This window comes from Neolamprologus multifasciatus, chromosome 11, assembly GCF_963576455.1.
Source record: "Neolamprologus multifasciatus chromosome 11, fNeoMul1.2, whole genome shotgun sequence".
NCBI lineage: Eukaryota > Metazoa > Chordata > Actinopteri > Cichliformes > Cichlidae > Neolamprologus > Neolamprologus multifasciatus.
In genome coordinates this window covers 36,224,194-36,247,664 of record NC_140449.1, presented here as the reverse complement: position 1 = coordinate 36,247,664, position 23,471 = coordinate 36,224,194, and the positions used below count along the sequence as shown (strand labels likewise).

The window sequence follows — 23,471 nt, the reverse complement described above, 5'->3', positions numbered from 1 at the left end:
TAACAGACTTCCAGGCAGTGGCGTTTGACCTCTGACCTTCTGTGATTAATGAGTGATGGAAAGTGACACTAACGTGGACTCTTGGGATTCCTGTTAAGCTACAAAGTCAACAGCTGGAAGGATCCGCCTCCCGCTCCAGCTGTGTGAAGTCAGAAAACGACAGGGGAATGCGGCCTTCAAAATAAAAGCCTCAAGTTTAGTTTTTGAGAAAAGAATCAGTAAATGCTTTTGTGTAGGCTGAGAATGAAAAATAAAGATGAACATGAGCTTCTGACAGTTTTCACTGCAGCAAAATAAAAACACAGCAACTTTTTTTAAACAATAATTTATTAATTGAATAAATTAAGGCGCATCAGGAAAATAAAGCTGAAGACGAACGCTCACCTCAGAGGAGAGGCAGGCTCTGCTCTCCCACCAATCAGCAGTCAAACGTTTGGATCAATAGGATCAGGTGTGACAGAGCACCTGTGCTGCAAACCCACAGATCCATAAATATTACCGATCAATGATTAAAAACGTCAGACGTGGCTCGTAAAACGCTGAGATGAACTCAATTACCTTTTTCTGATTTACTTACCCGGATGACTGAGCACACACCACGACACAGTGACTGTTATTGACGACTGTTATTGATCATCGAGGGTAAACATAAAGAAAATCTGTGATTTTTCAACATAAATGAAAACTTTAGCGTTATGACGTCACATACATGAGGGACAGGAAGCGTTTGATGGTCCGGGGTCTCCTCCTGCTGGACCCAGGACCGAACCGGAAACCAAACACTGACGGGCTTTTATTTTGTAAAGAGGAAATGCGGTGTTTCATTGCGGAGCGCTTCACAGCAGCTCCCTCGCGAGGCGGGATCAGCTGATGGGAACCGAGTCACCACTTCCCGGAGAGCAGACCGAGAGAAGCTCGCGCCGCCGATCAGCTCTGACACCGAGAGCCTCACCTGAGCGCGAGCCCGCGGCTGAACAGGTAAGGGTGTCTGTGCGCGGGACCGTGATCTGCTCCGGAGTAAAAATATTCCGTTACCTCGGGATCATCAGCGGGAAACACGCGATGGTTACCACGGTTACGCTTCCATGACTCACAGACTGCGCGTGCGCACTAACTAAAACCCCTTTAACGTCTGATTAGTTGCGCGAGGAAGAGTCGGTGCACATCTGTATGACGTAGCAGATGTTACAGCTGTGGTGAATCTGCGCAGGTGCTGTGTTCGGTTATTCGACTCGCCAGCAGTCGGATACAAACTGATCTGACCTCTGACCCCCGTGCCTCAGCCTGTAAACATGTTTGTTTCTGCCTGACTCGCTGCTGCCCCTGCGGCACAGCAGAGGAACTGCAGGGGGGCCGCCCACTCCGGTTTCAGACACGTCCTCAAATAACGTGGAAATCCCCCCAATCAGATCAGACCCGCCCCTCCTCTGAGTCACCCACACCTGCTGCCACAGTTAATCCGCCTTCTTCACCGCACTTCCTGTCAGCGCACCGCTGCCTCTGTTTGCTGCTCTTATCTGCTCCTATCGATTCCTGGGGTCACATGACTCACGGCGCTCTGCACATCACAAACATCTCTGTTTGCTGCATGAGCTAAACATCACACAGGAAGTTCATCACCCCGCCTATGCCCTAACCCACAGGAGGGCGGCGAAACTGTGACCTCACCGAGCGACCTGCAGGCGAGGGTTAAACTTTAACAGCACCGTCCTCATGCTGCCTGATTGTGTGTGTGGCTCAGAGGAGCCTGTGAGCAACGTGTACGTCAGGTTTCATCGTCAGCTGCTAGGTGTACGTAATGCGTCTTTGCAGACTCACAGGTGTGATGCAGGCGCAGCGCCGCAGGTCGCCCGTACCTGCAGGAAATCATCATTCAAAGGAAACGTGTGTCTCACTGTGTTGTTCTTCCTGTCTGACAGACTCTCGTCCTCAGAGTGAGTCCACGGTTGCGGTCCGGTCCAGAGAGCTGACATGGCTGTCGCAGGCGGAGCATCCTCCTCTGTCCTCGCGTCTTCGGCAAAGGAAACGGCGGCGCTGAAGGTGAACCCGGCTGACGTCCCCGCCTTGGAGATCAAACTAGGAGCGCTGGCGGTCCTGCTGTCAGTCACGCTGCTGTTCGGATTTGCCCCACTCTGCATCGTCCGAGGGGCGGGGCGCTTCAGCGTGCAGCCAGGTAGACTGGGGAACATCATTTTCATCATTTTAGTCGTCGTTTGGATGAGCAGATAAACGTTTCCAACATCGGTTTCTGTGAGTTCAGAACATCAGAAAGAAAATGTTTGGACTGGGTATCTGAAATCAGCCGTGCTCATACTGGCTTTGCATGGACAATTCTTCTTTTGAGCACATGGTGTCCTGCAGGTCAGAAACACGCTCCTCCCACTTTCAGCCAACGGTTTTCCAATTGGCCATGCCTCCTAAAGGCAGGTGGGTGGGGATCCGTGTGATTGATCCGTGTGATTGATCCGTGTGATTGACCCGTGTGATTGACCCGTGTGATTGATCCATGTGATTGACCCGTGTGATTGATCCGTGTGATTGATCCGTGTGATTGACCCGTGTGATTGATCCATGTGATTGATCCGTGTGATTGATCCGTGTGATTGATCCGTGTGATTGACCCGTGTGATTGATCCGTGTGATTGATCCGTGTGATTGACCCGTGTGATTGATCCGTGTGATTGACCCGTGTGATTAATCCCTGTGATTGATCCGTGTGATTGACCCGTGTGATTGATCCATGTGATTGACCCGTGTGATTAATCCCTGTGATTGATCCCTGTGATTGACCCGTGTGATTGATCCGTGTGATTGACCCGTGTGATTGATCCATGTGATTGATCCGTGTGATTGACCCGTGTTATTGATCCATGTGATTGACCCGTGTGATTGATCCCTGTGATTGACCCGTGTGATTGACCCGTGTGATTGATCCGTGTGATTGATCCGTGTGATTGATCCGTGTGATAGACCCGTGTGATTGATCCATGTGATTGACCCGTGTGATTGATCCCTGTGATTGACCCGTGTGATTGATCCGTGCTCTCCGTGTTGCAGATCTACGGCGCCTGCTGCTGAGCTTGATCAGCTGTTTTGCTGGAGGCGTGTTCTTCGCCACCTGCCTGCTGGACCTGCTGCCCGACTACCTGCAGAGCATCAACGAGGCCTTCAGCAGCGCCGGGATTAAGGTAGGAGAGCGCACACGCTCAACTGAGCACACGTTAAAGAGGCCTGCAGAGAAACCGCAGGTAAAGCCTCGCCGTCACGCTCAGAGACGCTTTAACGTCTGAGCTGACTGAGGCGCCGATCCTGCTCTCAGACACTGACGTAACTCTGATTGAATAAAAAACAGCTTAAAGTCAAAGTTTTAAAATCCTGTTCAGCGCCATCGTGTGTCAGCACGAATGTGACGTCATGTGGTTGGTTGCGGCTAACGGGCTCGCATTAGTTTATGTTAGCTAACTCGTGACAGGATCGATAACTCTGAGCAAACACTTCAGTGCTGCAACAATGAGCCGATGTTAGACGAGGCCTGACTGTGGCAGGAAGTGACTGTTCGACTCGCTGCACTCGAACAAATTCGTCTGTCGGTCATAATGTTGGTGTTTGTGAAGCACAACCTCCGACGTTCCAGCTGCACCGCGCCTGAGTCAGCGGCCACGCAGATGTTGGCGAGTGTCTTTGTTTTCCTACTACACGCGTGTCGCACCACAAACATCCATCAGCACGTCCGCAGGAAAACCCTCTGGGAAAAAGGAATACTGCAATAAATAAATAATAATAAATATTTAATATTATTTCTCACAATTGTTGAATGAAGTTTATTTATAGATTTGGTCATGTCAGGCCTCCGTAGAGCTGGAAATTCAGTTTGTCAGCATTGACATGCTTTTATTTTGAAGCAGCAGCTGGTTTATTTCCTGTCCTCAGAGTTCGCCACGGCGCTCACAGGAAACTGAGCGAGAGGGAAGTGAAAACGTTCAAACTCAGAGAGGAAGAGAAACTCTGCTGTCTTAATTATTCAACATTAACATTTGTTTATGAATGTTTGACCTTCAGTTAAAGTCAGATGTTTGTAATTTTGAGGACAAACATAACAAATTTGAGTTTTTTAAGTTTTTTTGACATTTTATTGACGATGTTGGTTTTTTGGTTTTAGAATCTTCACATTTTCGGGACATTTGTAGTTTTATTTTTATGTATTTATTTAAACTTGGAGGATTTAAAAAAACTACAAATTTGGACATTTTAATGTTCTTATGGTTTAATGTCATAAATAAATATCTGGAGATTTAAATGTAATCTGGTTGCAGCTGCAGCTCCGATCATGTACGTGTTATTGATCGTGTCCATGGCGAGGAGAATGTTCTGGAGTTCCTACTTTTAACGTTTTATTAAATATTGACGTTTTTCGATGATTTATTCAGATTTGTGAACATTCAGGTCTCAGTTTTGGATCCTGGAGATGAATCCAGACGCAGGTATCTCAAGCTGACTCTCCTCCTCTTCCTCCTCAGCTGCAGTTCCCCCTGCCCGAGTTCATCGTGGCTATGGGCTTCTTCCTGGTCCTGGTCCTGGAGCAGATCATCCTGGCCTTCAAGGACCAGACGTCGCCGTCCCTGGAGGAACGGCGCTCTCTGCTGGTGGACTCCAGCATTCAATCCAACGATCACCGCCGCCGGGGCTCGAGGCTCAGAATGAAGGTAAACTCACCTCCAAAACAAAGGGTCCAAGCTCCTACTGTCTACCCAGGAGAGGGTCGAACTGAGCATGTGCAGACTCCCACTGGTCACACCTGCAGTGACACTTATGACTTCTCATAACAACACACTCCTGTACTTTTACTGTAACAGAGTACTGTAACAGAGTACTTCTAAACTGAGTACTGTTCTCACTCTTCCTCTTTGTGTGCCATTCAAAAACTTTCCAGGACTCTCCAGGCGCGGTCCCGGTCGGACCGGAGGAGCAGCAGAGGATACTCACAGCTGACACACGGAGCTCTGCTGGTGTCGTTTCCGGTACAAACGCTCCGGATCTTCATCAGCGGTGCTCCTCCTTCTCCTCTCTCTCTCTCTCTCTCTCTCTCACACACACACACACACACACACACGCGCACACACACACACACACACGGACCTTCGTGTCGCTTCACGGAGGAACAGAGTCCAGCTGGCAGCTCACAGCCTCCTCTGCGCATGCCCGACTTCTTCTTCTCTTCCTATAATCAGGCAGACTAAACAGCGCCCTCTGCTGTCTGAGGGCCACCAACAGGAATGTTAATAATATTATTATTAATGTCATTATCATAATAATAATAATAATAATAATAATAATAATAATAATAATAATAATAATAATAGTAATAATAATAATAGTAATAATAATAGTAATAATAATAATAATAGTAATAATAATAATAATAATAATAATAGTAATAATAATAATAGTAATAATAATAATAATAGTAATAATAATAATAATAATAGTAATAATAATAGTAATAATAATAATAATAATAGTAATAATAATAATAATAATAATAATAATACATTTTATTTGAGGGCGCCTTTCAGAAACCCAAGATCACCTACAAAAGAAAAAATGAAAAGGACAATAGTTATAAAAATATATAAAATAAGTTGGAATTGCAAAACAAAGCTTGACAACAGATAAAATCAGCACTAAAGCGAATTAGCCAGTTTGAACAGTGAGTTCAAATCTGCAGCAGGTTGTTGAAGGTTAAGAGTTGATAAAATGACTCCGGTCTGACGTGATTTATGGAATATCCAATGACCGTGCAGCCGGTGCAGGAGCCCACCCTGGACAAAGATGGAGGGATCGCTTGTGTTTTTCTATTCATTTTATTAGTATTTACATGTCTAAACCAGCAAACCCAACCAGGACCCTGCTCCCAAACACCTGCCCCGTCACCGTGACTGCAGCGCTGGCACTTCACCACCAGGTGTGACTGTTTGGTCTCTGAAGGTTTCCTCTCACAGGTAACTCTTTAAATCTCACACCTCCACCATCTGATTGGATGCTGATGGATCCTCTGCTGGTGACATCCTCGGCAGAGGGCGTGGCTTCAGAAGCTGCATTCACAAGCCCTGAGCGTTGGCTCAGCAGACAGCTTTCTGACCTCTGGTCTCTCCAGAAGCTTCACAGAGGAACCGTCGAGCTCTCTGCAGGCGCAAAGTGCTTCAGAGGCTGAAACAGGACCAGGATGTCTGCAGGAGGGGAAGCAGCTGATGTGGTGTACTGCCTGGCGCAGGAGCAGGACTTCCAGCAGGTCCCAACATTTTTCCATTAATGTGCAATCCGCTGCAGCACGCCGCCTGTGTTCATCATGTCAGACTTTCACAGTCTGACGGGCACTGCCGCCCGTCGCTCCTCTGAGCTTTCACCGCTGCACCGATGAGGTCGTTAAACTCGCTGCTGTGTGTAGTTTAGTGCCGGTGTTCCAGATCTACTGGCGTTTAGATCAACTGGCGTTGGTCGAACAGATGTGTGGCAGTCTTGCGTTTCAGGAGCTGCTACCGATAAACCAGCAAAAAAACGCCAAATGTGTCATCTGTGACACTTGTGAGGTTATCTCGAACACACTCCGTCAGTCTTGATGCCGTTGAACAACAAAATGTTTACAAATGTTTCGAGTTTACCTGGTGATATCCTCATGCGCGACGCGATCGTGAAAACAGCAAACAATTAACACCACGCAGATGTTGTTCACAGGACAGCAAGAGTAAACGATCGGGAGACTCTAGTCGTCGTTATCGTTTTATTTCTCCGGTTTCAGCGTTTTTGCTTCACAACTAAAGCGAGCAGTTTACTTTGTGCACTAACATGGAGTCGAGTCAACCAGCGCCACCTCTGGCCAAGTGCCGCAGCCTACAGCCAGATCAACTGGTGACACACATCTGCAGCACGTTTGAATTTGTTTCATGCACATTTGTACCTTTCAATTGTCTCTGTCTGTGCGTCATGCAAATAAACCTTTGAAATGAATGAAATGATATCATTTATTATCAGCCTACATTTGTACAAAATGCCAAATTATATACACAAAGTCATAAGAATCACCACCCCTGTTCATCATGATATCAATACTTTTGCCCATAAGAAAAATGTCGTGAACAAATATAGACACACTAATATTTCACCAGTGTTGTAACATCACATGTTGTTAGCATGGGTAAGATAACGAAATCAATACCTCAGATGGAAGCACCTTGACTGGGTTACTTCAACATCACTGGGTGACATGTCACTTTGATGCACCGACAGTGGAATTATAGTTCAGGTGACCTGCATGCCTTTGCACTTTAAAGACACTAGAGCACCTAAAGGACGCATGGAAACATCAAGTGATACACAGATAAGACTGTTGCACAGAAATATGCAGTATCTGCACACTGTAACATGTTTAGTTGCTTTACTCAAGAGCCTGACTTCAGATGAATGACACTGACAATCTACTTTTTCTTGCAGATTGAATGCACCTTCTGTGGGAAGTGGTACCACACAGTGTGTGTGGACTTCCCCTCTGCAGTAGGCGACTACAAATGTAGTGGGTGTTGAATGAACAGAGATAATTGACCCGTGTTGTCTTTGCTTACTGATTGTTTGTAGTGTTGACAATCCACATTGCTGGCATTGCATCTTTCAACATATCTGTGGGTAGATTTGGATACGCCAGGTGTGAGTGCAGCCAATCAGCCTTTACTCAATGTGATCACAGCAGCAGGTGCAGATGTGTCACATGTTAATCTAGTAGTAGGCTGTGGTACTTGGCCACAGGTGGCAGCAGTGGACTGACCTGCATTGGACTGTTTATTACTGATCACTGTGTAACTTCTGTATATTCAGCGTAACTGCCATCCCCTTACGGATCGTTATTAGATTGACCACACTTATGCAGACTATATCACAACCAACTCTGAAATGTTCGTTTGCAGAGGGAAGACACAGGCAGACTATGCTAACGACATGTGATGTTACAACACTGGTGAAATATTAGTGTGTCATATATTTGTTCACGACATTTTTCTTATGGGCAAAAGTATTGATATCAGGATGGTGATTCTTATGACTATGTGTATGTCATTTTGTACAAATGTAGCCTGATAATATATGATATCATTTCATTCATTTCAAAGGTTTATTTGCATGACGCACAGACAGAGACAATTGAAAGGTACAAATGTGCATGAAACAAATTCAAACGTGCTGCAGATGTGTGTCACCAGTTGATCTGGCTGTAGGCTGTGGCACTTGGCCAGAGGTGGCGCTGGTTGACTCGACTCCATGTTAGTGCACAAAGTAAACTGCTCGCTTTAGTTGTGCAACAAAAACGCTGAAACCGGAGAAATAAAACGATAACGACGACAAGAGTCTCCCGATCGTTTACTCTTGCTGTCCTGTGAACAACATCTGCGTGGTGTTAATTGTTTGCTGTTTTCACGATCGCGTCGCGCATGAGGACATCACCAGGTAAACTCGAAACATTTGTAAACATTTTGTTGTCAAGGCATCAAGACTGACGGAGTGTGTTTGAGATAACCTCACAAGTGTCACAGGTGACACATTTGGCGTTTTTTTGCTGGTTTGTCGGTAGCAGCTCCTGAAACGCAAGACTGCCACACATCTGTTCGACCAACGCCAGTTGATCTAAACGCCAGTAGATCTGGAACACCGGCAGGTGGACCAACGCTAACTCCAGCTGCTCCAGCCGAACAGCTTTAAAAAACTTTGAACATCCCATAATTTACTGCTGTGACTAAATAAAATAACCTCATCGCCTCATTTCCTGTTTGCTTCGTCGCTTTGTCAGGCCGCTTTATTTCTCACAGGGACAAATGACACAAGAAACAGTAAAAAAACGTGGTTACGAATCTGAGCAGTTAAATAAGATCACAGCGATAAACTCTGAGCGCCTCAGACGGACGGCGTGTTCAGAGCGGATTTAAAGGTCTAAAGTTGTCTCCGTGGGGACAGACAGAGGCGCGGACACCTTTAGTTTCAGGCGAGGGAGGTTGCTGGGAGCAGCGATGACCTCTGACCTGTGGTTAACCTGGGCTTTAACAGCCAAACTTAAAATCAGTGCTGAGCGTCACGGACCCGTGTGGCGTCGTTTGCTTTGCGCCAATCAGAAGTTGTCTGTATTCTGACGTCTGTTTGAGGCGGAGTCAGGAACGCCCGGGTGTCCTCAGAGCGTCGTTCCTAACAGAGCGCCGTGTTGTCCCGCAGGTCCTGAACATCTGCACGCCTGAGGACCACAACGGGCTCGATTACATGGCCGCCTTCTTTCACCGCTGGCTGCAGGAGCCTGGACGCGTCGTCTTCATCGCCCGGATCGGTGGCAGAGTGGTGAGGCGTGAAGGCGGGCCCCGAGGAAGCAGACCGCAGTTTTCGTTTCACGGCTCTTTTTCTACACTGAGCTGCATTCTCCATCTCCCTGCAGGTGGCGCTGGAGTCGGCGCTCCTGGTGGACGGCGGTCAGACGGCAATACTTCAGGGGCGCAGGGTGGTGTCCGATCTGAGGGGCAGCGGCATCGCCAGCGCCATCCAGACGCATGTGACCAACTACGTCCGCCGCTACTACCCAGAAGTCTCTGCTGTGAGGCTGAGCCGAGGAGACAATCCTTCAGCGCAGACGCTCGCCAAGTACAGGCTCATCACAAAGGAGGTGTGTCACAGTCCGCTGGTTTGTGACCAAAGTTGGTGATGACGATAACTCTTCATCACAGCGACGTCGCGCGGCGCCGTTCCCTTTATTCTGGCCGTGCTGTGCAGAAATGCCGCGTCCTCCTGAAGCTCGCAGACTTTCAGTTCGTCGTGGTTGAAAAGTTAATGTGTCGATATTCACAGGAAATAAATAAAGGTTTTTAAAAATAAATAACGACTCGAATTGATTTATAATTACTCTCCTGCGTGTTAGGACTGCAGGACCAGCAGGGCGCCATCACACAGACGTTTGGTCAAAGGTCACCGCTGGCTTCTAGTTATTGCAAGGTGGCCTTTGTTGCCGTGGTTACCGTGATGCTGCAGACACGTCCTAAGGCTGAGCATGCTCTGAGCACCTACAGTTGAAGAGTCCGCCTGGTTTTTCCATCCCTCCGTGTCCACTGAAAGGAAACGACAGATGTTCTTAGTTTGGCCTCAGACTCGTGATGCGGTGAAGAGCACACATGCCACGTGATTGGCTGATGGACTGGATCACAGCATGAATCATCCTTGGCGTGTTGTGACCAAGCCTGAACTTGGACTGCGATGAGTCGAACCAGAACGGGTACGTAAACCGCAGACTCACCCTGTCCTCTCTGTCGCCCCCTGCAGGCCATCTTGTCTCTGTGCTGTGAGGTGGTCGACCTGGGCGCCTTCATCGCCGAGCTTCGATCCAAACATCCGCTCCACGCCGACTCCTCCTGTGGTCCGGTCACGCTGAGCCAGCGGCAGGCTGAGACGCTGGTCCTGTCCGACCACGTGGTGTCCAACCTGCTGCCCGGCAGAACCGTCATCAACGACTGGGAGCCCTTGAAGCCGGTGGAGGCCAACCTAGAGGTGCTGCGGCGCAGAGGCCTAACGTGGATCGTAGACCGTGAGTTCGAGCCCGCCGTCCTCAGTCTGAGCACGCCACCGTATGCCGTACCCTACCGCCACAATGCCATGTGCCTCAACATCAACATCTTTGGCCGCAGTCTGGCATCGGTGTGCGCCGTGTTTCTGGCACAACTGGAAGCTTTCCTGCCGAGTCTTAAAGGTTACCTGGTCTGCCACACCTACGTGGATCCTGCGCTGTGGGCGGGCTTTCGTCAGTTCTGTCAGAACGGCGCAAACGTGTCATTTTTTAAGGACTACTGGGAGGAAGTCATACTGGAGACTGACCTCTGACTGGCTTCGGCGTGACCGCTTGAATGCTGGCGGATATTTTGACCTCTGCCAGGATTCCTTCAAACACTTCCAAACCTTTTGTCCGGGATTCCCAGGATCCACTGGGAATCCCGGAGGTTCCACATGCAGGTTTAATTAAATGTTATAAATTTGTTTAAAAGCACAAGTGTGAGTTTTAACAATTCAATAGTAAATCATCATCGTCACTCAGAGGTAACCACAGCTGAGAGAACCGCGGTTCTAGGTCAGCTGCTAGAGGTTGTTGTGGAGTTTCAGCACGTTTCAGATATTTTCCATTTTTCCAAACGTTCATAAGTAGGGATGGGTATCGAAATCCGGTTCTTGTTGAGAACGGTTCCCACTGTTTCAATTCCTTGGAATTGTTTGCCATTTTTGCAAACGATTCCCTTATCGATTCCAGTCGCCCCGAATGACGTCACCACGTTGCGGAGCGTCATTTACCTGGCAGGAAACACGGCGGCTCAAACGCTCAGAAGTTTGGTTCTACTTTACGAGAGCGGATGACAACAGGACAACTTGCAATACTTGCAAAGTAGATATTTCATTTAAGGGAGGAAACACGACGAATATGCAAAAGCATTTGCTCACAAACACACGATGACCTTAAATGAATGTCGTGTTTTTAATTCTGGACTCGTGAATCTCAGCCCAGCAGCAGCGGTAACGTTTGCACGTCCTCTCCCGTTAATGCAGCAGGTAAATAATCAACAACAGTGCAGATTATGTTAGCGCGATCTGCCTTATTACAAACCTGCCATTACTGTGCGTTTAGGTGACCATGATGAGACAGAGTCTGGCTCAGATGCTGGCAGTTCTCGTTGCAGTCTACCGTAGCGTCTCCTTTCAGGCCGGGATAGACGAATGTCACCGAGCAGTGACTCAGTTTTCCTGGGGACTCTGTGACCCCCCATTGAAGAGCCGTCGGCTGTGGATCTCTTAAGATCTCACTGTTGGGTTTGTAAGGCCATGTTACTCCTACATTTCTATCTTGTTCAAAGAGAAGATATAAAACAAAGTTCTGAGCTAATCGACCTTAGTGTTCTCCTTTTTTAAAAAGAATTGATAAAGAATCGAATTGTTAAAAAGAATTGATAAAGAATTGAATCGTTAAACAGAATCGAAAATGGAATCGTGAAAATCTTATCAATACCCATCCCTATTCATAAGTCACGTGTGACAATCGGGAATCTGTGTTCTTGGAGGATTGAATTGGCTTTGTGAGGACTTTCTTCACCCTTGAACGGTTAACAGCGGTGCCTCAAATGGCTCCTCCCACTGACGCGTACCTCGAGAAGAGTTTTCTCTGCTAAGCTTCGTGTTTAAATCTAAGACTCTGTCTGATGGACATAAAGTGACTTTTACTGTCTGCGTGTGACAGACGCAGCAGTGTCGACAGGCTTGTCTTTACCTGATACACACCTTTATGTTCACCTGCTGACCCACACGTGAAACATTCTTAAAACTCTGACTGTGTCGGTGTGTAATCACCAGGTTGTTGCTGCTTGAATATAAATAAAATCAGATATTTGAATCTTGATCTGGCTCCTGTGGTCTTTCTGAGTGCCTCGCTCTGTAAATCCACCGAATCAGACGGGAAACCCATCAGCTGACCTCGCCTCTGGGGGCAAAGGTCAGTTTCTGGAATCGTCCGAACACGGCTCAGACTGGACGGAAACTACAAACCTTCAGATTCCCAGAATCACACTGTTCTTTCCCACATTATAAAAACCTTTCAGACGCTGTTTGGATTTCTGCAGCGTCGTCGGAGAGCTTTAAAGGTTGTGAACTTTGAGTGTGGGCTTCTTTGTGCTTCTTGGATTGTGGTGTTTCTGAATGTTTCCTGGTGTCCACTGTGGAGTTTACTCGGTGTTGTGAAGGTTCCTGTTCGGGTTCAGACCGAGTAGAAAAGCATCATGTTGTAATCAGCCACTCCTGCCACTCATTAGAGATCACAGAGGAGTCGCCCCCTGCTGGACAGAAGAGACAATCCAATCCAATCCAATCCAATTTTATTTATAAAGCACTTTAAAATACCCAGCACAGGAACAAAGTGCTGTACAGAAAATAAGTTAAAACAATAGAATAACAGAAAACAGCAAAAATAAATAAGTAAAACACATAAAACATAAAATTAAAACAGCCCTATATTGAAACAAAAACAATATAAAACAGCATTGAATCACCTAAAAACAACTAAAAAAAAAAAAATAAAATAAAAAACCAACATCTCACGTGGTGTCAAAGGTCAGGGTAAAAAGGTGGGTTTTCAAGAGTGACTTAAAAACAGATAAAGAACTGGCCTGTCTGATCTCTAGAGGAAGCTCGTTCCACAGTTTTGGAGCTGCTACAGCAAAAGCACGATCTCCTCTAAGTTTACGCCCAGTCCTGGGTACATGCAGGAGCAGCTGATCAGCTGACCTGAGAGAGCGGGTGGGTGTGTGAGGCTGTAGCAGCTCAGAGAGATAAGATGGGGCGAGGCCATGGAGCACTTAAGTAAATAAAAGAATTTTAAAATGAATCCTAAAAGAAATGTGCAGCCAGTGAAGTGAAGCTAAAACAGGGGAAATGTGCTCAAACTTTCGAGTGCCAGTTAAAAGACGAGCTGCGGCATTTTGCACCCTCTGTAGATGACTAATATATAATGTGCTGACCCCAATATAAAGTGCATTACAGTAATGCAGCCGAGTGCTAACAAAGACGTGGATCACTGTCTCAAAGTGCTGCCTTGAAAGAATTGGCTTTATTTTTGCCAGCTGCCTGAGGTGAAAGAAGCTTGATTATGACAATGCAGGTTTAAGGAGCTCTGTCCATCTTTGTTTACAGTCTGTGGTTTCGTACTTTGGCTCTTTCTGTGTTTCTGCATCTAAGTGAAGTTGATAGTTGGACGTCTGGAGTTTTTATCCTTTTGTGTATAATTTAACTTTTTCACTGTGATTGGTCCTAAATTTGAGGTCATCTGCTTTGTTTTTTATGGTTTTTCATGTAAATGAAGTGGACTTTTAGTCATTTTGAATTTTTGTGGTGTGGTTTCCATGGTACCTGTGTCTCAGTAATGATTTTGGATCATGAGGCGTTGCTTCCAAAGGCCAGGACGACTTTTGTTTGTGCTCACTGTGACCTTTGAGCCCGAAGTTTCTCTGCTCTGACCACAAACAGCTTATAACGTTTTACTGCTGCCAGAGTGCTGACTGCAGCATCGTGTGCTTTATGTACCAGTGAAGCTTCCACAGCGTCACGCACACAGTCACTAACAGACTTCCAGGCAGTGGCGTTTGACCTCTGACCTTCTGTGATTAATGAGTGATGGAAAGTGACACTAACATGGACTCTTGGGATTCCTGTTAAGCTACAAAGTCAACAGCTGGAAGGATCCGCCTCCCGCTCCAGCTGAGTGAAGTCAGAAAACGACAGGGGAATGCGGCCTTCAAAATAAAAGCCTCAAGTTTAGTTTTTGAGAAAAGAATCAGTAAATGCTTTTGTGTAGGCTGAGAATGAAAAATAAAGATGAACATGAGCTTCTGACAGTTTTCACTGCAGCAAAATAAAAACACAGCAACTTTTTTTAAACAATAATTTATTAATTGAATAAATTAAGGCGCATCAGGAAAATAAAGCTGAAGACGAACGCTCACCTCAGAGGAGAGGCAGGCTCTGCTCTCCCACCAATCAGCAGTCAAACGTTTGGATCAATAGGATCAGGTGTGACAGAGCACCTGTGCTGCAAACCCACAGATCCATAAATATTACCGATCAATGATTAAAAACGTCAGACGTGGCTCGTAAAAGGCTGAGATGAACTCAATTACCTTTTTCTGATTTACTTACCCGGATGACTGAGCACACACCACGACACAGTGACTGTTATTGACGACTGTTATTGATCATCGAGGGTAAACATAAAGAAAATCTGTGATTTTTCAACATAAATGAAAACTTTAGCGTTATGACGTCACATACATGAGGGACAGGAAGCGTTTGATGGTCCGGGGTCTCCTCCTGCTGGACCCAGGACCGAACCGGAAACCAAACACTGACGGGCTTTTATTTTGTAAAGAGGAAATGCGGTGTTTTATTGCGGAGCGCTTCACAGCAGCTCCCTCGCGAGGCGGGATCAGCTGATGGGAACTGAGTCACCACTTCCCGGAGAGCAGACCGAGAGAAGCTCGCGCCGCCGATCAGCTCTGACACCGAGAGCCTCACCTGAGCGCGAGCCCGCGGCTGAACAGGTAAGGGTGTCTGTGCGCGGGACCGTGATCTGCTCCGGAGTAAATATATTCCGTTACCTCGGGATCATCAGCGGGAAACACGCGATGGTTACCACGGTTACGCTTCCATGACTCACAGACTGCGCGTGCGCACTAACTAAAACCCCTTTAACGTCTGATTAGTTGCGCGAGGAAGAGTCGGTGCACGTCTTTATGACGTAGCAGATGTTACAGCTGTGGTAAATCTGCGCAGGTGCTGAGTGTTCGGTTATTCGACTCGCCAGCAGTCGGATACAAACTGATCTGACCTCTGACCCCCGTGCCTCAGCCTGTAAACATGTTTGTTTCTGCCTGACTCGCTGCTGCCCCTGCGGCACAGCAGAGGAACTGCAGGGGGGCCGCCCACTCCGGTTTCAGACACGTCCTCAAATAACGTGGAAATCCCCCCAATCAGATCAGACCCGCCCCTCCTCTGAGTCACCCACACCTGCTGCCACAGTTAATCCGCCTTCTTCACCGCACTTCCTGTCAGCGCACCGCTGCCTCTGTTTGCTGCTCTTATCTGCTCCTATCGATTCCTGGGGTCACATGACTCACGGCGCTCTGCACATCACAAACATCTCTGTTTGCTGCATGAGCTAAACATCACACAGGAAGTTCATCACCCCGCCTATGCCCTAACCCACAGGAGGGCGGCGAAACTGTGACCTCACCGAGCGACCTGCAGGCGAGGGTTAAACTTTAACAGCACCGTCCTCATGCTGCCTGATTGTGTGTGTGGCTCAGAGGAGCCTGTGAGCAACGTGTACATCAGGTTTCATCGTCAGCTGCTAGGTGTACGTAATGCGTCTTTGCAGACTCACAGGTGTGATCCAGGCGCAGCGCCGCAGTTCGCCCGTACCTGCAGGAAATCATCATTCAAAGGAAACGTGTGTCTCACTGTGTTGTTCTTCCTGTCTGACAGACTCTCGTCCTCAGAGTGAGTCCACGGTTGCGGTCCGGTCCAGAGAGCTGACATGGCTGTCGCAGGCGGAGCATCCTCCTCTGTCCTCGCGTCTTCGGCAAAGGAAACGGCGGCGCTGAAGGTGAACCCGGCTGACGTCCCCGCCCTGGAGATCAAACTAGGAGCGCTGGCGGTCCTGCTGTCAGTCACGCTGCTGTTCGGATTTGCCCCACTCTGCATCGTCCGAGGGGCGGGGCGCTTCAGCGTGCAGCCAGGTAGACTGGGGAACATCATTTTCATCATTTTAGTCGTCGTTTGGATGAGCAGATAAACGTTTCCAACATCGGTTTCTGTGAGTTCAGAACATCAGAAAGAAAATGTTTGGACTGGGTATCTGAAATCAGCCGTGCTCATACTGGCTTTGCATGGACAATTCTTCTTTTGAGCACATGGTGTCCTGCAGGTCAGAAACACGCTCCTCCCACTTTCAGCCAACGGTTTTCCAATTGGCCATGCCTCCTAAAGGCAGGTGGGTGGGGCTTCACGTGCTCTGGTAGTAAATGAGAGGAAGTGGAGAGACGCAGGATAACGGTTTAGGTTTAGATCCCGCTGAGCCCGACGCCACGCTCGGAGCTCCAGGATTAGTCGGCAGTGTTTTGATCTCACAGCTCAACTTCCTGTTTTCTCCTAACCAGCTGATTAGATGTGACCCGTGTGATTGAGCCGTGTGATTGATCCCTGTGATTGATCCGTGTGATTGACCCGTGTGATTGATCCCTGTGATTGATCTGTGTGATTGATCCGTGTGATTAATCCCTGTGATTGATCCATGTGATTGATCCCTGTGATTGACCCGTGTGATTTACCCGTGTGATTGATCCGTGTGATTAACTCGTGTGATTGATCCGTGTGATTGATCCCTGTGATTGATCTGTGTGATTGACCCGTGTGATTGATCCCTGTGATTGATCCCTGTGATTGACCCCTGTGATTGACCTGTGTGATTGATCCGTGTGATTGATCCGTGTGATTGACCCCGTGTGATTGATCCCTGTGATTGATCCCTGTGATTGATCCCTGTGATTGACCCGTGTGATTGACCCCTGTGATTGACCCGTGTGATTGACCCGTGTGATTGATCCGTGTGATTGATCCCTGTGATTGATCTGTGTGATTGACCCGTGTGATTGATCCGTGCTCTCCGTGTTGCAGATTTACGGCGCCTGCTGCTGAGCTTGATCAGCTGTTTTGCTGGAGGCGTGTTCTTCGCCACCTGCCTGCTGGACCTGCTGCCCGACTACCTGCAGAGCATCAACGAGGCCTTCAGCAGCGCCGGGATTAAGGTAGGAGAGCGCACACGCTCACCTGAGCACACGTTAAAGAGGCCTGCAGAGAAACCGCAGGTAAAGCCTCGCGTCACGCTCAGAGACGCTTTAACGTCTGAGCTGACTGAGGCGCCGATCCTGCTCTCAGACACTGACGTAACTCTGATTTAATTAAAAAAAACAGCTTAAAGTCAAAGTTTTAAAATCCTGTTCAGCGCCATCGTGTGTCAGCACGAATGTGATGTCATGTGGTTGGTTACGGCTAACGGGCTCGCATTAGTTTATGTTAGCTAACTCGTGACAGGATCGATAACTCTGAGCAAACACTTCAGTGCTGCAACAATGAGCCGATGTTAGACGAGGCCTGTCTGTGGCAGGAAGTGACTGTTCGACTCGCTGCACTCGAACAAATTCGTCTGTCGGTCATAATGTTGGTGTTTGTGAAGCACAACCTCCGACGTTCCAGCTGCACCGCGCCTGAGTCAGCGGCCACGCAGATGTTGGCGAGTGTCTTTGTTTTCCCACCACAAACATCCATCAGCACGTCTGCAGGAAAACCCTCTGGGAAAAAGGAATACTGCAATAAATAAATAATAATAAATATTTAATATTATTTCTCACAATTGTTGAATGAAGTTTATTTATAGATTTGGTCATGTCGGGCCTCCGTAGAGCTGGAAATTCAGTTTGTCAGCGTTGAAAGGCTTTTATTTTGAAGCAGCAGCTGGTTTATTTCCTGTCCTCAGAGTTCGCCACGGCGCTCACAGGAAACTGATAGTGATGGGATTTCTGGCTCTTTTTAGAGAGCCGGCTCTTTCGGCTCCGAACCGGCTCTTCAGGTTGTTTTGTTGCTTTAATTATTTAATCATTAACAATAATATAAAATTATGCAGAAAAGGAATTACTAATGTAAAAAAAGTGGTTTTATTTATATATGTTTATATATAAATATATGCGGTGGCCCCTAGAGACAAATCATGTACAAACTCTAAAACACATTTCTAGCGTTAACTGAACTTCCAAAACAGAGCTACCCAGATCACTTAAATTACACAATTGAAAACATGTGTGTATTGTTTGTGTATTTATAGACAGGCACTCATATTTATTCAAATAATTTAAAAAAAAAGTTCATTTACCTGTTACTACCACACACCAAATCTGGTTGTTGATACTTCCTGGCTTGTGTAGCCACGAGGTAACAAAAGCTCAACACTGCGCCCTAGAAACCTGGAGCACTTCTGTTGTCTTTTGTACGTGTTTCTGAGTTTGTACGTGTTTTGTCTGTAGAGGCCACCATAAATATACTTTATTTATTCACTCCACATAAAATGTAATAAATAAATCATATAATACAAAAAACAACTATTTACATTTTCAGCTTTTTCCTTTTAAACAAATTTAACGTGAAACAACACAAAACACTGCAAACCACAACACAATTAAATATAAATTAAAATATTAAAACAAAAAGAAGATGCATATTCTCTGTCATATGGGCCTGCATGATTTCTGAATCCTTTATCATCTGCAACTGAAAATAGTGGATGATTACTATACCTTTCTAATGTGACGTTGTTGTCCCTCGCTCTCTTTCTCTCTGGCTCTGCTCCTGTGCTACTGCGAGTGTAACTAACGCCCCTCCCCCCTCTGCCCAGCGCAAAGTACAGGCCGCGCGTGCGGAGTTTAGCGGAAAAAGGGCGAGAGAGAGGGTGAGAGAAAGACAAAAAAAAAAAAACCTCACGGCTCCCAATAAGGAGCCGGCTCGCGTCGTTCACCTCAAAGAGTCGGCTCTAAGAGCCATTTCGTTCGCGAACGACCCATCACTAGAAACTGAGCGAGAGGGAAGTGAAAACGTTCAAACAGAGAGGAAGAGAAACTCTGCTGTCTTAATTCAACATTAACATTTGTTTATGAATGTTTGACCTTCAGTTAATAAAGTCAGATGTTTGTAATTTTGAGGACAAACATAACAAATTTGAGTTTAAGTTTTTTTGACATTTTATTGACGATGTTGGTTTTTTTGTTTTTAGAATCTTCACATTTTTGGGACATATTTGTAGTTTTTATGTATTTATTTAAACTTAGGATTTAAAAAAACTACAAATTTGGACATTTTAATGTTCTTATGGTTTAATGTCATAAATAAATATCTGGAGATTTAAATGTAATCTGGTTGCAGCTGCAGCTCCGATCATGTACGTGTTATTGATCGTGTCCATGGCGATGAGAATGTTCTGGAGTTCCTACTTTTAACGTTTTATTAAATATTGACGTTTTTCGATGATTTATTTGGACATTTGTGAACATTCAGGTCTCAGTTTTGCTGACTCTTCTTCTTCTCCTCCTCTTCCTCCCTCAGCTGCAGTTCCCCCTGCCCGAGTTCATCGTGGCTATGGGCTTCTTCCTGGTCCTGGTCCTGGAGCAGATCATCCTGGCCTTCAAGGACCAGACGTCGCCGTCCCCGGAGGAACGGCGCTCTCTGCTGGTGGACTCCAGCATTCAATCCAACGATCACCGCCGCCGAGGCTCGGCGGACTCGGACGGTCACTTCCACGTGGACTTTGGTTCTCAGTCTGCCCTGCGCGCCTTCATCCTGGTCTTCTCGCTGTCGCTGCACTCGGTGTTCGAGGGGCTGGCGGTGGGGCTGCTGGAGGAGGGGCGGGAGGTGCTGGAGATCTGCCTCGCCCTGATGATCCACAAGAGCATCATCTCCTTCAGCCTGACCGTGAAGCTGTGTCAGGCCCGGCTGCGTCGCTCCGTGGTGGTCGGCTGCCTGCTGCTGTTCGCCGTCATGTCGCCGCTGGGCGTCGGCCTGGGCGTCGGCCTCACCGAGACCAAGACGTCACCGGGGCACCAGCTGGCCCGCTGCACGCTGGAGGGGCTGGCGACGGGAACCTTCATCTACATCACCTTCATGGAGATCCTACCGCACGAGCTCGCCGCCAGCAGGAACCGCATCGCCAAGGTGGCCGTGCTGCTGGTGGGCTTTGCCGTGGTGACCGCCGTGCTGTTCATCAAACTGTAGAGGCAGACGGCGAGAGGGCGAGCTCCGTGTGCGACTTCAGAGACGGTTCAGAGCTTCATTAGGAACACGCTTTTATTTTTTTGACGTTAACGAGAGACGAAGACTTAAGCCAAAGAGAGAGGAGGAGGGGGAGGAGCCGAACAACCCCGCAAACCTGATCCGTTTGTTTCGTGTCCTCCGAGGTCTCCTCTGACCGCCTGCAGGGTTGGACAGAAACCCACCAATCAAACGCCCGTGAGCCGCACCTGGTGACAGCGGGGAGCAAGAACTCGCTTTTAACAGGAGGAAACCTCCGGCAGGCTCAGGGAGGCGGGATCAAGCTAAGGAGCCGCAGCAGGCGATCGAACACCCAGGGAGTGAAGAAGTGCATCATGGGAAGCAGGCTGGCCTGCTGCGGCGCTATCTCAGAGTTCAGATGTGCTCGCCAGGAGCGTCCCAGAGCGGCGGGAGATTTCCGCTTTTAGAACTAGCGTGTTGCTAAACGAGGAAAACCTTCGGAAGTCTGACTGGAATGTTTGGAGGAGCCGGAGGATGTTTTAGCGGAGCGCTCTATTTTAACTGACAGCAGGATTCAAACACTTGTTTTTGTAATAAAAGTATTTTTAAACACGTAAATTTACTGTAATCACGTTTGTATAAAATCATGCAGAAAATAAACGTGTTTGAATTATTTCATGAGACGGCGTCCTGCAGCCGTGGCCACGGGTCAGACGGACGCAGCGCCGAAGCGACAGGAAGCAGAAACATAAAGCTGACAGACACGCGCGTCTGTACTGAAGTAAAAGTACTCGATTACATTAAGACTCAAGTATTTTCAGAGACGTGAGGTCAAACCTCTGCTGCGCGACGCTTTCTCAGCTCCAGTAATCTGATTACTCGGCAAAGATAAACTGATTACTTATCTGTGGATCGGCAGCACTGATCCAGGACGAAGTCCGACAGCTCGACAGTCACATGACCGCCTCGGTACGCGTGAAAACTGTCTGAGCAGCGATGACGCGTCGTGACGGGTTTTCAGCTTTAGCCGCCGACCGTCCGTCGGAGCGCCGACGGAAAACGTTTTTATTTTATCTGAGAAACAAACAAAAAGTGTTTTTGTGTAAACTGCAGGCGGAAAACCAACATGGCGCCGGTGACTGTGCTAGGCCATCTTTTACATACAGTCTGTGTTCCCGTGGAACAGGAAACGAGCGTTTTCTGTTTTTAAAGCTAAACCAGAACTGCCCTGAAAACACGTTTGTACCACGTGGCCTCGGATCACCATGATGACGACCATGTGGCACGGGCCTGCAGACCGAACGGTGACCCCTGGGGGAAAGGTCAACTCTGTGCTGTCGCTGCAGGTTTCTGGGTCGCTGACAGACGCCTCATTTTCCCCTAATAACCTGTGGTTGCCATGGTTACAGGCCATGAGACCACAGGACTGTGAAACTTGATTGTTGGGCTTCATTTCTGTACTGAACAGTTATTTAAGATTAGTTAGTAAATAACAAATAGTTAATGTTGTTCATGAGACTAAAGTCAGTGTAAATATGAGATGGCCAATATTATAGTTATTATATTAATCATTATTAGTTATTAGTGAATTTGAACTCTCAAATCAAATCACTTCTATTGTCACATCACATGTGCAGGTACACTGGTACATGTGATGTGAACTCTGTGTCAAACACTGAGCTTCAGTAAAGATTCAAGTTGCAGTTATTTATATTTCCTATCACCTTAAATCTTCACTCAAAGACACTCAAGTATCTGTGACAGTGTATATATAGATGTTTTATATATAAGAGACAAATGTTGTTCTTTTAATATGTTGTCATTACTAAATCAGGCTCAATGCTTACATATATGTGTAAAAAGCAAATGTACGAGCTGTGATAACTGTGTCTGATAGAATGAAGAGTAGACTGATATATGAAATATTCCTTTATTGGGTGAGAAAATCAGACCATGTCATAACTGCTTTAAGTCACACAGAATAGATATCAGAGCCTTAAACAGGCTGACTTCTGCTAAATGGGTCAAACTGGGCAGAAAGTCTACAAACACATAACATCCTTATAGAATATGATGTAACACTATAGATCAACTTAGCTCAGAATATATAAAGCATATAAACAATTACAGCAATATGATGCAACAAACACAGCAGTGCTACTGATCCAAAATACTCAAAGCTTCATAGAACTGAAACAAACATTTATTTTTAGCTCCATTCTGCTGCTGATACATACTTTAGGTTTCTGAACATTAAACTTGTTGCTGCCTTTCATAGTGTTTAACTTGAAGGCCCTGAGTACTTTCTCCCACACTGAAAACACTGGATGATAACATTATTTGAACATTACCTAATAAGACTGATTCGGGACAGACAATTAGTGATGTTAAACTTTCCTAGCAGTCCTTCACAAACAGGGAACAGTCTGTCTATTCTCTCCATCTGTCAGCTGCTGCTTCCTCCTCCTCTTCCTCACACACTGCTGAGTTTGTCCTGGTGGATCATCAGGGGTGCAAAGCCTCACAGATGATGTGCAGCAGTGGGTCCCTCAGTCTGTCCTCACTCTGGACACTTGCAGTCGTCACACATGGAAATCAAATGTGTGATAAGCTGCAGGATTCAAACACAAGTGTAACTTATAAACACATGTTCATACTTTTATTCCACAATCAGAGAGAAAGAAACAGAGAGAGAGTGCAGGACAGACAGACAGGTGACAGTCTCAGGTGTACACACTGCTACAAAACAGGAGGATTTAGTGTTTGTGTTATTACGAGTGCTAAACAAGAAGAGTTCCCAGATGGTACAGTGGACACATGTGTGACTGCTGTGATTAAAGCATCTTTCTCTCAGCTTAACGAGTGAACCGTCAGCTCGTTCAAACACACGTTAAAGTCCGTTTGGCTCGACACCACCGAACAGAGGCAGCAATATAACAGAGCTAACATTAACAGTGCAGTGAATCCTGCTTGTGCCGTGATGTTCAGGACTGCAAACCGAGCAGCATCACTGACTTTCAGCTTGTTTGTGGATATATGACTGACTTTAATTATCCACAAAA

General features: G+C 46.9%; 2 protein-coding genes and 1 long non-coding RNA gene across 9 annotated transcripts; 2 read left to right on the top strand and 1 right to left on the bottom strand.

Moving 5' to 3' along the window:
* Positions 1–2,417: 2,417 nt before the first annotated feature.
* On the top strand, positions 2,418–12,337 carry LOC146509234 (histidine N-acetyltransferase-like). 5 transcript variants are annotated; one of them, XM_085176984.1, is made up of 6 exons: positions 2,418–3,188; positions 4,518–4,703; positions 9,247–9,366; positions 9,461–9,685; positions 10,336–11,949; positions 11,980–12,337. In XM_085176984.1, exons 2-5 carry the CDS (start codon positions 4,551–4,553, stop codon positions 10,888–10,890), a joined length of 1,053 nt encoding a protein of 350 aa, XP_085033110.1. In that variant the 5' UTR covers positions 2,418–3,188; positions 4,518–4,550; the 3' UTR covers positions 10,891–11,949; positions 11,980–12,337. The 5 variants fall into 5 exon arrangements, with proteins under 5 accessions (XP_085033110.1, XP_085033111.1, XP_085033112.1 ...); XM_085176988.1 differs by lacking the exon at positions 2,418–3,188 and adding an exon at positions 4,931–5,046 and having other exon boundaries at positions 4,588–4,703; XM_085176985.1 differs by lacking the exon at positions 11,980–12,337 and having other exon boundaries at positions 10,336–11,973.
* Positions 2,479–5,589, bottom strand: LOC146509235 (uncharacterized). The gene is made up of 2 exons (XR_014876808.1): positions 5,550–5,589; positions 2,479–5,254 (listed from the first exon to the last, which is right to left on the bottom strand). It is a non-coding gene; the product is annotated as an uncharacterized LOC146509235 (long non-coding RNA).
* A 2,648-nt stretch (positions 12,338–14,985) lies between the features above and the next one.
* On the top strand, positions 14,986–21,069 carry LOC146509233 (zinc transporter ZIP1-like). 3 transcript variants are annotated; one of them, XM_085175985.1, is made up of 4 exons: positions 14,986–15,137; positions 16,081–16,334; positions 17,272–17,402; positions 19,747–21,069. In XM_085175985.1, exons 2-4 carry the CDS (start codon positions 16,133–16,135, stop codon positions 20,410–20,412), a joined length of 999 nt encoding a protein of 332 aa, XP_085032111.1. In that variant the 5' UTR covers positions 14,986–15,137; positions 16,081–16,132; the 3' UTR covers positions 20,413–21,069. The 3 variants fall into 3 exon arrangements, with proteins under 3 accessions (XP_085032111.1, XP_085032110.1, XP_085032112.1); XM_085175984.1 differs by lacking the exon at positions 14,986–15,137 and adding an exon at positions 15,180–15,983 and having other exon boundaries at positions 16,101–16,334; XM_085175986.1 differs by lacking the exon at positions 14,986–15,137 and having other exon boundaries at positions 15,998–16,334.
* Positions 21,070–23,471: the final 2,402 nt, after the last annotated feature.